Source organism: Epinephelus moara, chromosome 3, assembly GCF_006386435.1.
Source record: "Epinephelus moara isolate mb chromosome 3, YSFRI_EMoa_1.0, whole genome shotgun sequence".
NCBI lineage: Eukaryota > Metazoa > Chordata > Actinopteri > Perciformes > Serranidae > Epinephelus > Epinephelus moara.
Genome location: NC_065508.1, coordinates 21,101,486 through 21,113,714, shown reverse-complemented (window position 1 = coordinate 21,113,714; position 12,229 = coordinate 21,101,486). Strand labels below are relative to the sequence as shown.

The 12,229-nt window shown below is 40.2% G+C and overlaps 1 protein-coding gene across 1 annotated transcript in view; it reads right to left on the bottom strand.

Moving 5' to 3' along the window:
• Nucleotides 1-780: 780 nt before the first annotated feature.
• Nucleotides 781-12,229, bottom strand: part of specc1 (sperm antigen with calponin homology and coiled-coil domains 1) — a 149,212-nt gene continuing 137,763 nt past the window's right edge. Inside the window, exons 14-15 of the mRNA XM_050041007.1 lie at nt 7,793-7,852; nt 781-1,237 (exon numbers count right to left, since the gene is read on the bottom strand). Coding sequence (XP_049896964.1) covers nt 1,148-1,237; nt 7,793-7,852 — 150 coding nt within the window. The 3' untranslated portion in view covers nt 781-1,147. The remainder of the gene's footprint in view (nt 1,238-7,792; nt 7,853-12,229) is intronic.

Below are 12,229 nucleotides of genomic sequence, written 5' to 3'. Positions count from 1 at the left end.
TTTGATTCACAAACAACACTGATAATTAGCATATAATGGAAAAATATCTTCTGTACTGACAGCCAGTTTGTGACAAAATCTGGTAACACTTTACTTGAAGTTATCTACATAACTATGACATGACACTGTCATGAACCTGTCATGAACATTATGTACATGTCATAAACGTTTATGACTGCTGTCATTAAGTGTCATTCGGTTTATGTAATGACAAGTTGACATTGTTTGGGTTGTCTTTATTATGACAACTTGACATTAATGAAAGTGACATTACCAGAAGTTGTCTTTGTCATGAAAGTTGACATTAAATTTGTTTGGGATGTCCTTATAATGACAAGTTGACATTAACCAGGATGACATTACCAGAAGATGTCTTTGTATCAATCATTATGTCACCTTGTCATAAACACAAAAAGAGCTGCATTTATTGTTAATGTCAACTTGTAATGTCATCCTGGTTAATGTCAAGTTGTCATTATAAGGACATCCCAAACAAATTTAATGTCAACTTGTCATGACAAAGACAACGTCTGGTAATGTCACTTCGATAAATGTCAAGTTGTCATAATCAAGACAACCCAAACAATGTCAACTTGTCATTACAAAAACCGAATGACACTTAATGACAGCAGTCATAAACGTTTATGACATGTACATAATGTTTATGACAAGTTCATGACAGTGTCATGTGATAGTTATGACAGTGTCATGTCACCCTTATGTAGATACCTTCAAGTAAAGTGTTACCCAAAATCTATTACAGTATGTATTTTTGTCAGTTCTTTCAAAGTCAGTATAGAGGGAGTTAAAAAAAATCAAACCAGCTCAGCTGTCCCCTGCCTGTGAATCCGATGCTCAGATGATGTTTTAAGCTGGTAAAATTCAACAAGTTATTGTTTCTTGCAGTACAGTCTTTGTAAATTTGAGCCTCAGCGCTCACTGTAGCGTCCCGTTAAAAAATGAGAAAACAGCAACTCTGTGATCGTTTCAAATCTCCCAAGAATGGAGACTTCCTCAGTCGTGTGTTAAGTGTCCAACAGTGAGCAGGAGGAACGTTACGCTGGCAGCGTTACGTCTGTCTGGAAGGTGAATGTAGTGCTGACAGAAAAAGTGCTGCAGTGCCTCCGATTCATCTCTCTCCAGCTGGTCAGGTCTCAAAGTACTTGTAGATCTGAGAGACGTACTGCATGACGCTCTGCCAGTCCGGCCTGTCTGTCTTCATCACCTCCTCCATGTCCTGTTTGGAACAAAAAGAACAAGGAGTGTTTAGAGTTATGGTGTTTTGATTGTAATAATTCTGAGCTTTACAAACAGCACCACTGTCAGGCCAGTCAGAGTGGTGTGGAGATAAAACCCAGCTTCCTTAATATTTATGTATTCTGCAAGGACTCCACGTGTGGTCGTAAAAGGGCAACCATTAACGGTGAGCAGCATTATTATGAAGTCACTCTTTACAGGAGCGTCTGCTAAATGCCAGAACAACAGCATCCCCATTAGCACAATCAGAACTAACATGCAACGACGCCAAGATACGACACCAAGTCTCTCAGTGTGAAAATAACATTTGATTTTTATTTCCTGATGGGTTTCTTATTTAAATACTTTCTATTTTATGTCCATGTGTGTTTTACATTACTGTCACACTGAGTGGTAACATTTAACTAAGAACATTTAAGTACAGTTTTGAGGTTCTTGTACTTTACTTTAATACTTCCATTTCATGCTACTACAGACTTCTACTCCATAGTTTGAGATCATGAATACAAAATATAAATAAACAAGTAAATTATTATGATGTGTTATTGCAGGTTAAACTACACAGACACGACCTCAAGTAGGAAACCCCAGGGACATTTTAGATTCTGATCTCAATTTTAAAGCTCATTTTAAATCACTGACAAAAACTGCATTTTATCATTTACACAATAAAGCCAAGGTACAACTGCTACTGAGCCAGCGAGATGCTGAGAAGCTTATCTGTGCTTTTGTTTCCAGTTGTCTTCACTATTGTCATGCTCTTCACACTGGCCTACCTAAAACTGCTGCCAGGGTTTTAACAAAAACCAAAAAGAGAGACCATATAACTCCTGTTCTACATAACCTAAACTGGCTCCCAGTATCTTTTAAAATTGATTTTAAAATCCTTCTTCTGGTTTTTAAGGCTCTTAAAGGCTCCGTCCCCTCATATATAACAGATTCCCCATCACCTTATGTCCCTCGACCAACCCTGAGATCCGCCACAGCTGTTCTTTAACTGTTCCTAATGTCACCACAAAAATGTTTGGGGATGCTTCTATTAGCTGCTACGCCCAAAAAATACAGAACACCCTGCCTTTAAATATTAGACTTGCTGGCTCAGTGGAGAGTTTTAAACAACGACCCAAAACATATCTTTTTAATATAACCTATGACTAGCAGCTTCCTGTGTTAATATTCATAATATGTATTTTTTATTATTTGATTTGATTATTGATTGATTAATTTATTTATTCTTCTCATTTTTCCTTGATTGAGTAGTGTATAATTGTAAGGTTTTATCTGTCTGTCTCTGCTGCTGAAGCACTTTGTGCTGCATCCTGTGCATGAACGATGCTATATAAATAAAGTTCATTCATTCACCATATAAAATAATTACAATGAGCTTCACCTTTACCAGCTGCAACACTAAAGTGATGAACAAATGAATGCATTAATAATTATATTCCAGTAATAAAGTATATATTATTCTGAAACGAACCATTCTGCATTATGAGTACTTTTAATTTGGGTACTGTAAGTATATTCTGATACTAATATTTTTGTGAGAGTGTGAGTTAACTTTGCTGAACAAGGAGCTGCTGGTCTAACAATGCCTCAGGTAACTTGTTAGTTATGTTATTGTGGGACTTTGGTGAATCTGAACTAATCCTTCAAACCACCATTGTCACTCAGTAACACAAACTAACTTACCCAGGGGTCAGCAACCTTTACTATCAAAAGACCCATTTTCTAACAAAAATTTGAATTTTATTATGAAGGTAACTCAGACTATTGCGTATAAAAAAGCCTTTCAACATTACTAATAGGTCTAAACGAGCATTCATTAATATGTTTTAGCACAAGGTGGCTTGTTGGCAGGACGCTATTTGTGAACATTTGGTAAGAGGTGGTGGTGAAAGCAAATTAATCTGTCCACGCATTGTTATCTATTTTCCTCCCAGACTCCACAGTCCATAGCTAGCCTCGCTAGGGAGATTCAAGACTAGTCACCACTACGGAGGTTCATTTAGACAAGACAGGAGAAACTTTTAGAGGAAAAGGCTGTAGATCTTCTTGACAAAATATTAAAAGTTGTTTGTAATTCTGTGTCTAGGCTACACATTTTTACAATTAGAGAATGTAAGAAATTCTTTAGGCTTACAGCAATTATAAATAAAAATTCAGTTCCATATGATTTTTTTAGAGCCTCAGGGAGCCACTGGAGAGAGGCTCATGTGAGTCGCACGTGGCCTACCCATGCACTAACCGATCAAGGCGGTTGCAGACCAGCAGCTCCTGTGCTGATCAATCTAACATTACTGTCTTTGTCAATGGTGTCTGGCTTTGAAGAGAGCGTGACTAAGGGGAACTGTGCATATTTTCTACATTCATACATGTTATTCCTACGGTGTAACAGTCCAAAAATATCAATAAACATGAACAACTCTCTCCCAAATCCAAAAACTAGAGTGCTCAAACTCAAATATGTGATGTCATAGGGTATAATGTCTGGAGCTGCTCCATAGACAATGAATTGGGAAAGATGGTCCAGATCAGTGGTTCCCAACTGGACCACAAGTGATGCACAAACATCAAGTCTGTAAAAAACACAATTTATTTTTAAGTACAGTGAATTTCCAACACAGAGCTTTTATTTTGAAGTGCTGTTTCCTGCTGTAGAGTGAGTGACTAACGGACAGCTACTTCAGAGAGACAGTAAACTAGTGACATGGCCAAACCAAGTATGACACTGGACATATTAAGCTGTGTGGACCTTGGACTCATGACTGGGGAGAAATCTGGACCCTGTGGGTGGACCAGTGGGGAGCCACAGTTCTAGACGACACTGAGCACCCAGAGGAATGTTCTGAGTTTATGGGGACATTTCAGAACACCACAACAGAACACAAATCAAACAAACATTCTGTGGGTCCAAAAACTCCATCTCCCATTCCTTGTCTATGGAGCAGCTCCAGATTTTATACTCTATGACATCACAAGTTTGAGAGTTACCTCTCTGGTTTCTGGCTTTGAGAGTGAGTGGCTCATGTTCACAAATCTTGATTGATCTTTTCTAGGTCATGGAAATAATTGGAATTATTAATTTAGGTGGTGTCCCCCTCCCAAGTTGCTCTTCCCGAGGTTCCTACCATTTTTTCCCTGTTAAAGGGATTTTTTGGGGAGTTTTTCTTTATCCGCTGTGAGGGTCCGAGGTCAGAGGGATGACGTATGCTGTAAAACCCTCTGAGGCAGATTGTGATTTTCTTTATAAATAAAACTGAATTGAATATGAAAGTTTATAAACAGATGTTTGATGTAGTTTTGCTGTTATTAAACATGACCACCGTTCACAACAGTTCATCAAGAATTTTTTTGGATTCTTCCTTCTCTGTGGAGGCATGCAAGAAAAAGTTTTTGTAACAGGGGTTGAGATGAACAAATGGTCACTTGGGGTTGAAGTATTCTTTTCTGATACTGTAATCTACATTATTGCATTATTATGACACTCAGTATCTGTTTCTCAATATAGGATATAGTGATGAGTCAGACATGGAACTAGGCTTTCACATGACACCGTCGAGTTGCGTCACAGCAGTTTCCCTGAGCTCAGACTTATACAGAAGCTTCACTGCAATAACAGTAACTTCCATGATGTCTCAACCCCCTTACGGGAGGGTGATCAGCTGCTTCTCTCTGGGCTGACCATCTGATTGTTGTGTTTATACAACAGAGAAAGGAACAGTTGAAAAGTTGGAAGTCACCAGCATGGGAACATAATTCCCGTATCCACAGGCATGTAATGGACATTTAATAAGACAAAGTAAAATGGACTTTGGTCTCAGTGAAATATTTGGGCCTATTTTACTTCCTCGCTGACGTCCAGCTGGCTCTTCCACATATAAAGCGAAGGAGCTATTCGACTGATTTGTGTTTTCTCAGAGCACTTACTTTGGCTGGACTTCAGAAAGAACAGATATCCAACAAATATTCATCTGATTTATCATGCTCCTCAAAACATGGTGCTGTCATCAGGAAAGCAGAACATAGCGAGTCATGCACAGATGTAAAGCAGGGCTGGAGAGAGGCCACATTAGTTTAACCTTTGCATGTCTCAGATACTCTGCAATCACTTCTAAGAAGAAAGTAAAAGTGTTAACAGAACAGTATGTTCAGCACCCAAACTTTCCCTAAAATTTCATAGAAGAAATGGTCAAATATGCACTATTGAATTTACATTAAAATAAGAATTTACATTGCATTAAACGTGCGCTAGGATGCGTTTAATATCATGACTATGATGTTCAAACGTCAGCTGTTTATCACCAGTTTTCAAACGCGACCTCCCTGTCATACATTCTCGTGTCAGCACGGTGGACACGGAGCCTCCAAGCATTCCTATGAGACAGCACTGAGCAGGTTTTTTTCATGCAGCAAAGCGAGACGGTCATTGGATAAATGCAACAAAATCGTCACTTCCAGGGAGGTTCAGCTTCCCTGGGACCTAATGGAGCGGTAGGCGGGAGATGACGCTCGGTGTATGCATGATGATTGGAGGAATTGTCTAAAGGCTGAACCCCTTTGTGATTGACGGCGCTTTTAAAATACATATCGGCATCATCGCATTTCGAGCTCAGTCCCATGCGGATATTTGCGAGTGGAGTCTTCTGACAGAGTGCCGTCCGGAGTTCCGAAAATCTTTGAGGTTTGTTTTGCTGTGGTTCTGTGGCATGAGTGTGGTTGAAAAACGGCTTCAATTAAATGTTCCTTTTATAAGTTACTGCCTCGCTACATTACGACATATTTCATGATGTAAACTTAAAGTGAGCTTCCCCTGTTTGAAAGACCAGCAGCCGCCACTGGTGTGAGCATAGGCTGATTATGAGACAATGGGCCCCTGGGCACAGATGTGCCAAAAGGCCCACCACCTCTCCTACATAAGAGCAAAACACACAGACTTTTTGGTGGTTTTGCCTTTTTTTGTCTCTTTGCATCTCTTTGTGGTCATGTTGGCCCTATTTCCACCAAGCAGTACAGTACAGTTTAGTTCGGTACGCATTTTTTCCATTTCCACTGCCAAAAGTTGTGGATGGTACCAATGGAACCGTTTTGCACACTCCTGATTTTTGGTCCCCCCTCTGTTGGGGTACCTAAGACACAGATCTGGTACTAAAAGGTGGAGCTGTGAACACTGCAGTCTGTTGATTGGTCAATAAAGGACAGTCACTCTGCTCAGGGCTGAGTTGTGGCTGGTTTTCAGGCTTATGTAACCACTGTTCATACCGGGGTGAGTTTCACATTTCTAAGCTATAAAAATAAAGGATGTTTTGCTGCCTCTCACAGCAGCTGTAGTTTGGGAAAAAAACTCAATTCACTGGGCCAACTGCCGGCAACTTTTAAGGTGGAACATTAACTTGTAATGTTACTCAATGCATGAGTTGACGACGTGAATCCATCAGCACACCTTAAATTTGACCGTTTGTTTGACCAGTTGTTGTTGTTTGTTTGTCTCTCTTGATTACGTGAACTGCATATATTCTAATCCTCACTTGGAGGAAAAAAAAGCATTGCAGAGGGTCATTCTTGTGGGCTATGGCCGGCTGCGCTGGACTGAGAAGGACTAAATGCACAAACCCGCTATTTTTAAATATCCCATGGAGAGAGACTCTCACTGCAGCCTGTTCTATTTTGTTCTGAAAATGTTGGTAGACACATTCAGTAATCCATCAATGTGTCTGGGGAAAAAAACCTAATTTCCACTGGCTGCAGCAGATTATTCCTCTAAAGTCAAATTGCTCTGGAAGTTGTGTGCGTGAGGATTTCACTTGAGCTGGTCGGCATTAAACTGTTTACAGTGTCAACAATCTTACAGCCAGTAATATGTGTTTGAATGAGAAGGGGGAAAAAAGCATGACAGTATAAAACAAAGGCTTTTATTGTCTGTGTAATGAGGATGTCTCTGTATGAACAACAGCACTGTGACGGCAGTGAAGTGAGCAGTGATTTAAACAAGACAAATGAGTCAGAATCTATAAACGTTTTACAATGATTAGAAATCAGAAGCCCATGTGCCAAAATGTTGAAACTATTCCTTAAAGAGATGGAGCATTTACGCCACATTTGCTACCATAAGCACACTGCAGTGCTTCACTAGATATAAATATGGAAGTGACTCTGTTTACTTCATGACAAAACACGTAGTGCTCATTCTAAATATTTCACTGGAGCAGCTGGTTGTTACTCAGGCATTGCTGACGAGAGCTGCTAATGTTTTCGCAAAGCAACTAAGTCAAATTCTATCTGAATTATGCATAAGGTTAGTTTTTCTCTTGATGCAAAGTGTCGTACATTTCCAGAGCGCAGTGCTGGAGTGCCGGCTCGAGGCAATCCAGGCAGAAAGTGAACGATAACTGATATGACACAGTTAAGCTCAAGACAGTCAGGAGGAAAAATCGTCAGACAAAGTGTACTGTGTCCAGTTTGTCTAATCAAAGGTTCCCTCTGTGTTATCTAAGTGTGTGTGTGAGTATGTGAGGTCTGAGGCAGCTCGACTCACCAGGGAGGGTTTGATCCCAATGCTCTCAGCAGCCTGGAAAGCTAAGGTCAGATTCCGGACCTGAAGAAAAACAAACCATTGTGAAACCACTGTGAAACTCCCTGCACCCGTCATCCTGCAACATCACACATGGAGGTTCAAACGGTAACAAGAAGCTCACAAATATATTTATAAACCCTACAAGCACCCAAGAGAAAGTCTAAAACAGACAGCGTGTGAGGCTTAGCTTGTCTGCATGAGCATCTTAATGTATATTATCTCCTGTTTATTTAACACGTGTAAAGCTATACTGTGTACTGAATAGTGTTGCACGGTATACCGGTACTAAAATAGTACCGCGGTACTAGAGTATTCCAAACGATACTATACTGCATTTGGAAAATACCGATACTTTGAAATTGATTCAATTCATTAATTTAGTTAATTTATTTTACTCATTTATGCACACAAACGCCTTCCTTGTTCCTATTGAAGCACAGATTGCACAAGTGGTGTGTATGACAACACCTGTATCAACATTCGCAGCTGGCGCACGTGAAAAAAGACAAGAGAAAGTCTGCCTCGCAAAGGGAGACAACACGAGACAACACAAACTTGGTGGAACATTTGAGTTACCAAACCGTGACGTCCGTACCGAGGTACTTACCGAACCATGATTTTTTTGGTACCGTTACACCCCTACTATTTATTGTTCTAAAGGTTTGTATCCAAAAGGACTTTTCCTTAGGAAAAGTACCGAAGAGTATCGAAAAGTATCGAAATTCATATTGGTATTGGTACCGAAACAAAGATTTTGGTATCGTGACAACACTAGTACTGAATTACTCAAATTAATTAATCAAAACTCAAAAATGGTATAAAAAATAACCTTGTATATTTTGTTTGTTTTTTTTCTTCCCCCCAATTTTGCTTTTTGAAAATTTCAAGGCATAAATGAATCAGTTGTTCAGTGTCAACGTTACAATGCCCATGTCTGGTAAATATACATAAAGGTAAATAAGGTAAATACCAATACATCATAGAGAGACAGAGAGGTAGTAATACTGATAATAAAAAATAATTTTAAAAAAAGTAAGCTACATAAATAAATGAATGAATAAGTCATAGATATAAAAAAATACAAAGTAGAAATAAAAATAAATAAAGATACATTTGAAATAAGAGAGAGAGATGATAAAAGTGATACAAAAGAATCAAATTAAAAAAATAAAATCAATGGGGCGTCGGTAGCTTAGTGGATAGTGCTGGCGCCCCATGTATAGAGGTGATGCCTCGCTGCAGCGGTCGCAAGTGCGACTCCGGCTTGCAACCCTTTGCTGCATGTCGTCCCCCCACTCTGTCTCTCTCCCCACTTCACACTCTTCACTCTGTTCTGTCCATTAAAGGTGCAAAAGCCCAAAAAAACAATCTTTAAAAAAATAAAAAATAAATAAAATTAAATAAAATCAATCAATCAATAAAAAATAAAATAAAAGTACAAGTCACATTAAAAAAGACAGAAAATTAACAATACCATACTTTTTCTAGAGAGAGAGGTATAGTTGTTGAATGCACACCCTGAGTTAAAGTTGGGGTTGGCAGTTTAAGTTTAGCTTCACTGGGCAAAAATCCCATTATAAGCTTTGAGCATATTGTAATTCAAGTGGACTGAGAGAAAACCAGACTTTTGCACCTTCTTTTGGTTCTGTTCTCAGGTTTTTAGAAAATCTAGGCTGCGATGGGAGACTTTGCACAATCACAGGTCATTCCAGAGAGAGGGCATTCCTATTGGCTGTTCTACAAATGCAAATGCATGCAAGTCCCTTCAGTGAACCCTGATTCAATGGAGGGAGATCCTACAGAGAAAGTTCCAGCATCGGCAATAACTGCCTACACTGCAAAGCATCCCAAAAAAGGAAGACAGACTTATCGAAAAGAGAGTCTAAAATAGCAAAGAAACACGTGCCAATATCAGGAAGCCATTTCAGAGATGGAGAGAAAATGTTGGTAAAGGCTCATGGCTGCGGCGTCATGGTCAAGTTTATGTATCTAACATTAGCAAGAGCCTCAAAACAGGGTGTGTCCTCCGGCTCAATCCCCGTCGCTACAGACCACCTCAGCGGAAGGAGAACAGGCAGCAGCTCCAAAGACAGAACCCCAGTCAGCAGCCACAGCAACCCAAATCCAGCCAGCCTTAACCCTAGCTCCGGGGGTCTGGACAGCCCTGATACCGAGCTGGATCAGCATCCAGATTCTGTTATGCGGCTACAGAGATTAGACGCAGCGATGCTACTGGCCATCAGCCCACAGAGACACCTGGGGCTGGATAGCTCGCTAAGTCTTGTCTCATTTGTGGTCTGATAACCAGTTAGAGAGCAGGACAAGGAGGGGCTGAGCGAAGAAGCTGCATGCAATGTTACAATAAAATAAGATTCATTAAATTACTGTATGGGAAACACTGGGTTACTGCGTGAAGCGTGTACATAAGCCCATGGTCGTCTGGTAAGAGGGGCTTAGGACAGAGAGGGGAGAGCTGCAGGAGGAGAATGTATTTTCAAACTTATCTTTTCCTTTTCCAGATTTCTGCCAACCCCAGCTGTAACATTTCCAAAAACAACGACAACGAAACTCAACAAGACAATGTACGAATTCATATTTACGTACATAGCCCACTTATACAAGAGAAGACAAGAGAAACAACATAACAGACATATCAAACTGGCAGATGATGTCCTTGATGTCAATTTTCTGGAATACTGGCGAACTGTAAGTACGTGAGGACTGCTAATAGAAAGTTTCAGTCTCTCTCGACCTGATGTTTAATATTTCTGCCTTCTGAACCAAGAGTGCACGTCCTTGAGTTGCAAATCGTGACTCTCACAAGCACTCAAAATGTCATCTTAACTGCCTCTAGACATCAGCACAGCTGGGATGATGAATTAATTAATTATGAATTCTTAATACTTAGTTCTGCAGTTGTAGACTGCCTACTTGAAAGACCACATTTCCCCTCTTTCACCTAAAACATAAGTCCAAATTTAAGCTTATTTTCTTAAAAACATGATGTGATAAAGGGTGAAGGAAGGCAGTACTGGGATTATTGGAAGGACAGATTATACTGGGAGGAGACTGGGTGTTTGAGCCTCAAGGAAAGTCACTCAGCAAGAGTTATGAAAGCCAACACACGTCTGATGAATTATTCAGCGGGATGCCTTGGACATTAGCTCTATGTTACACATTCACACCGACCAACTGTGCACACACACCTACATAACATAGGATGTGTCAGGACTGGTCAGAGGTGTTTGTCTATTGTTTTACTGTTGTAGCAGACTGAAAGACCTGCAGTCCCCAGAGAGGAACCATATTGTTTGTACAGTTAGTGATATACCACATGCATGTCCACATTACAGAGCTGTCGACGCCTTGCTATACAGTAGCTGCTGGCCTGTGCTCAGAATCACGTACAGCGCAACTGAACAAATGCTACATTCATAATTCATCTTCAGGCTGTCTCTTAATGCTGTGTGGACAATGTGGCGCACCTATAAAGTGTCTTCAGCTCCATAAAGGAGGTCTGGAATGTGCAGCTTAATGGTGGAAAAAACGACTCCAGGCAAAATTGTTTCAAAGCATTACAGAAAGTTTATTTGCCTCTTGGCAAAACATGCATCTTTCAGACCTTTGCTGTATAAGCAGTTTGTTTTTCGCAGTTTACAGGTTCACATTTTCCACAAACAACTTATTGTGGTTTTATGTGCGGTATTTTCTGTAGACACAATTCTGCAGGTTTGAGTTGGGGAGGGGGAGCACGAGACTGAATGGCAGCATATCTGTATTCGCAGGGTCCTGTGTTCCCCAGCTCATTATCCTCTTAGTATGACTCATTAAGGAGAGTTTAAAAGGGTGTTATTTTTTGTTTTTCCCTCAGTAAAATGTTCAATGTATGTTTTCCTGGGTCACAATGTTAAAATCACCCACAGGCTTACAGCCTACTGATGCAACCAAATCACCAGAAAAAATGTTGGTATTGTACGTGCCTGGAAACCACAGACACATTACAATATGTTGTAACTTTATGTTTCAATAAGGCGGTGGTTAACGTGGTTATATTTATGCACAAAAAACACTTGGATATGGTGAAGAAAAGATAATGTTTTTGCTTACAATACCCGGTTTTCGTAGCACAATCCCTGCTAGAAAAAAGCAATGTCTCTGTAAAACACATCTGCCTTTTGTGTCACTATCCATACTGTAAACACAACGATGGATTGCTGCAAGACACCCATGTTTGGTGCCTAAAAAGTTGCAGGAAACACAGCAATGACTCCCTAAATCACATCTGGTTTTGTTGTTTGTCGGTCTTGGACAATTGTCTGCAGCTTGGCAGGCGTCTCACTTGGATGTCACGCCATCCTCCATCCCCTTCACCTCCAGATGACAGTCAGCTCATGCACT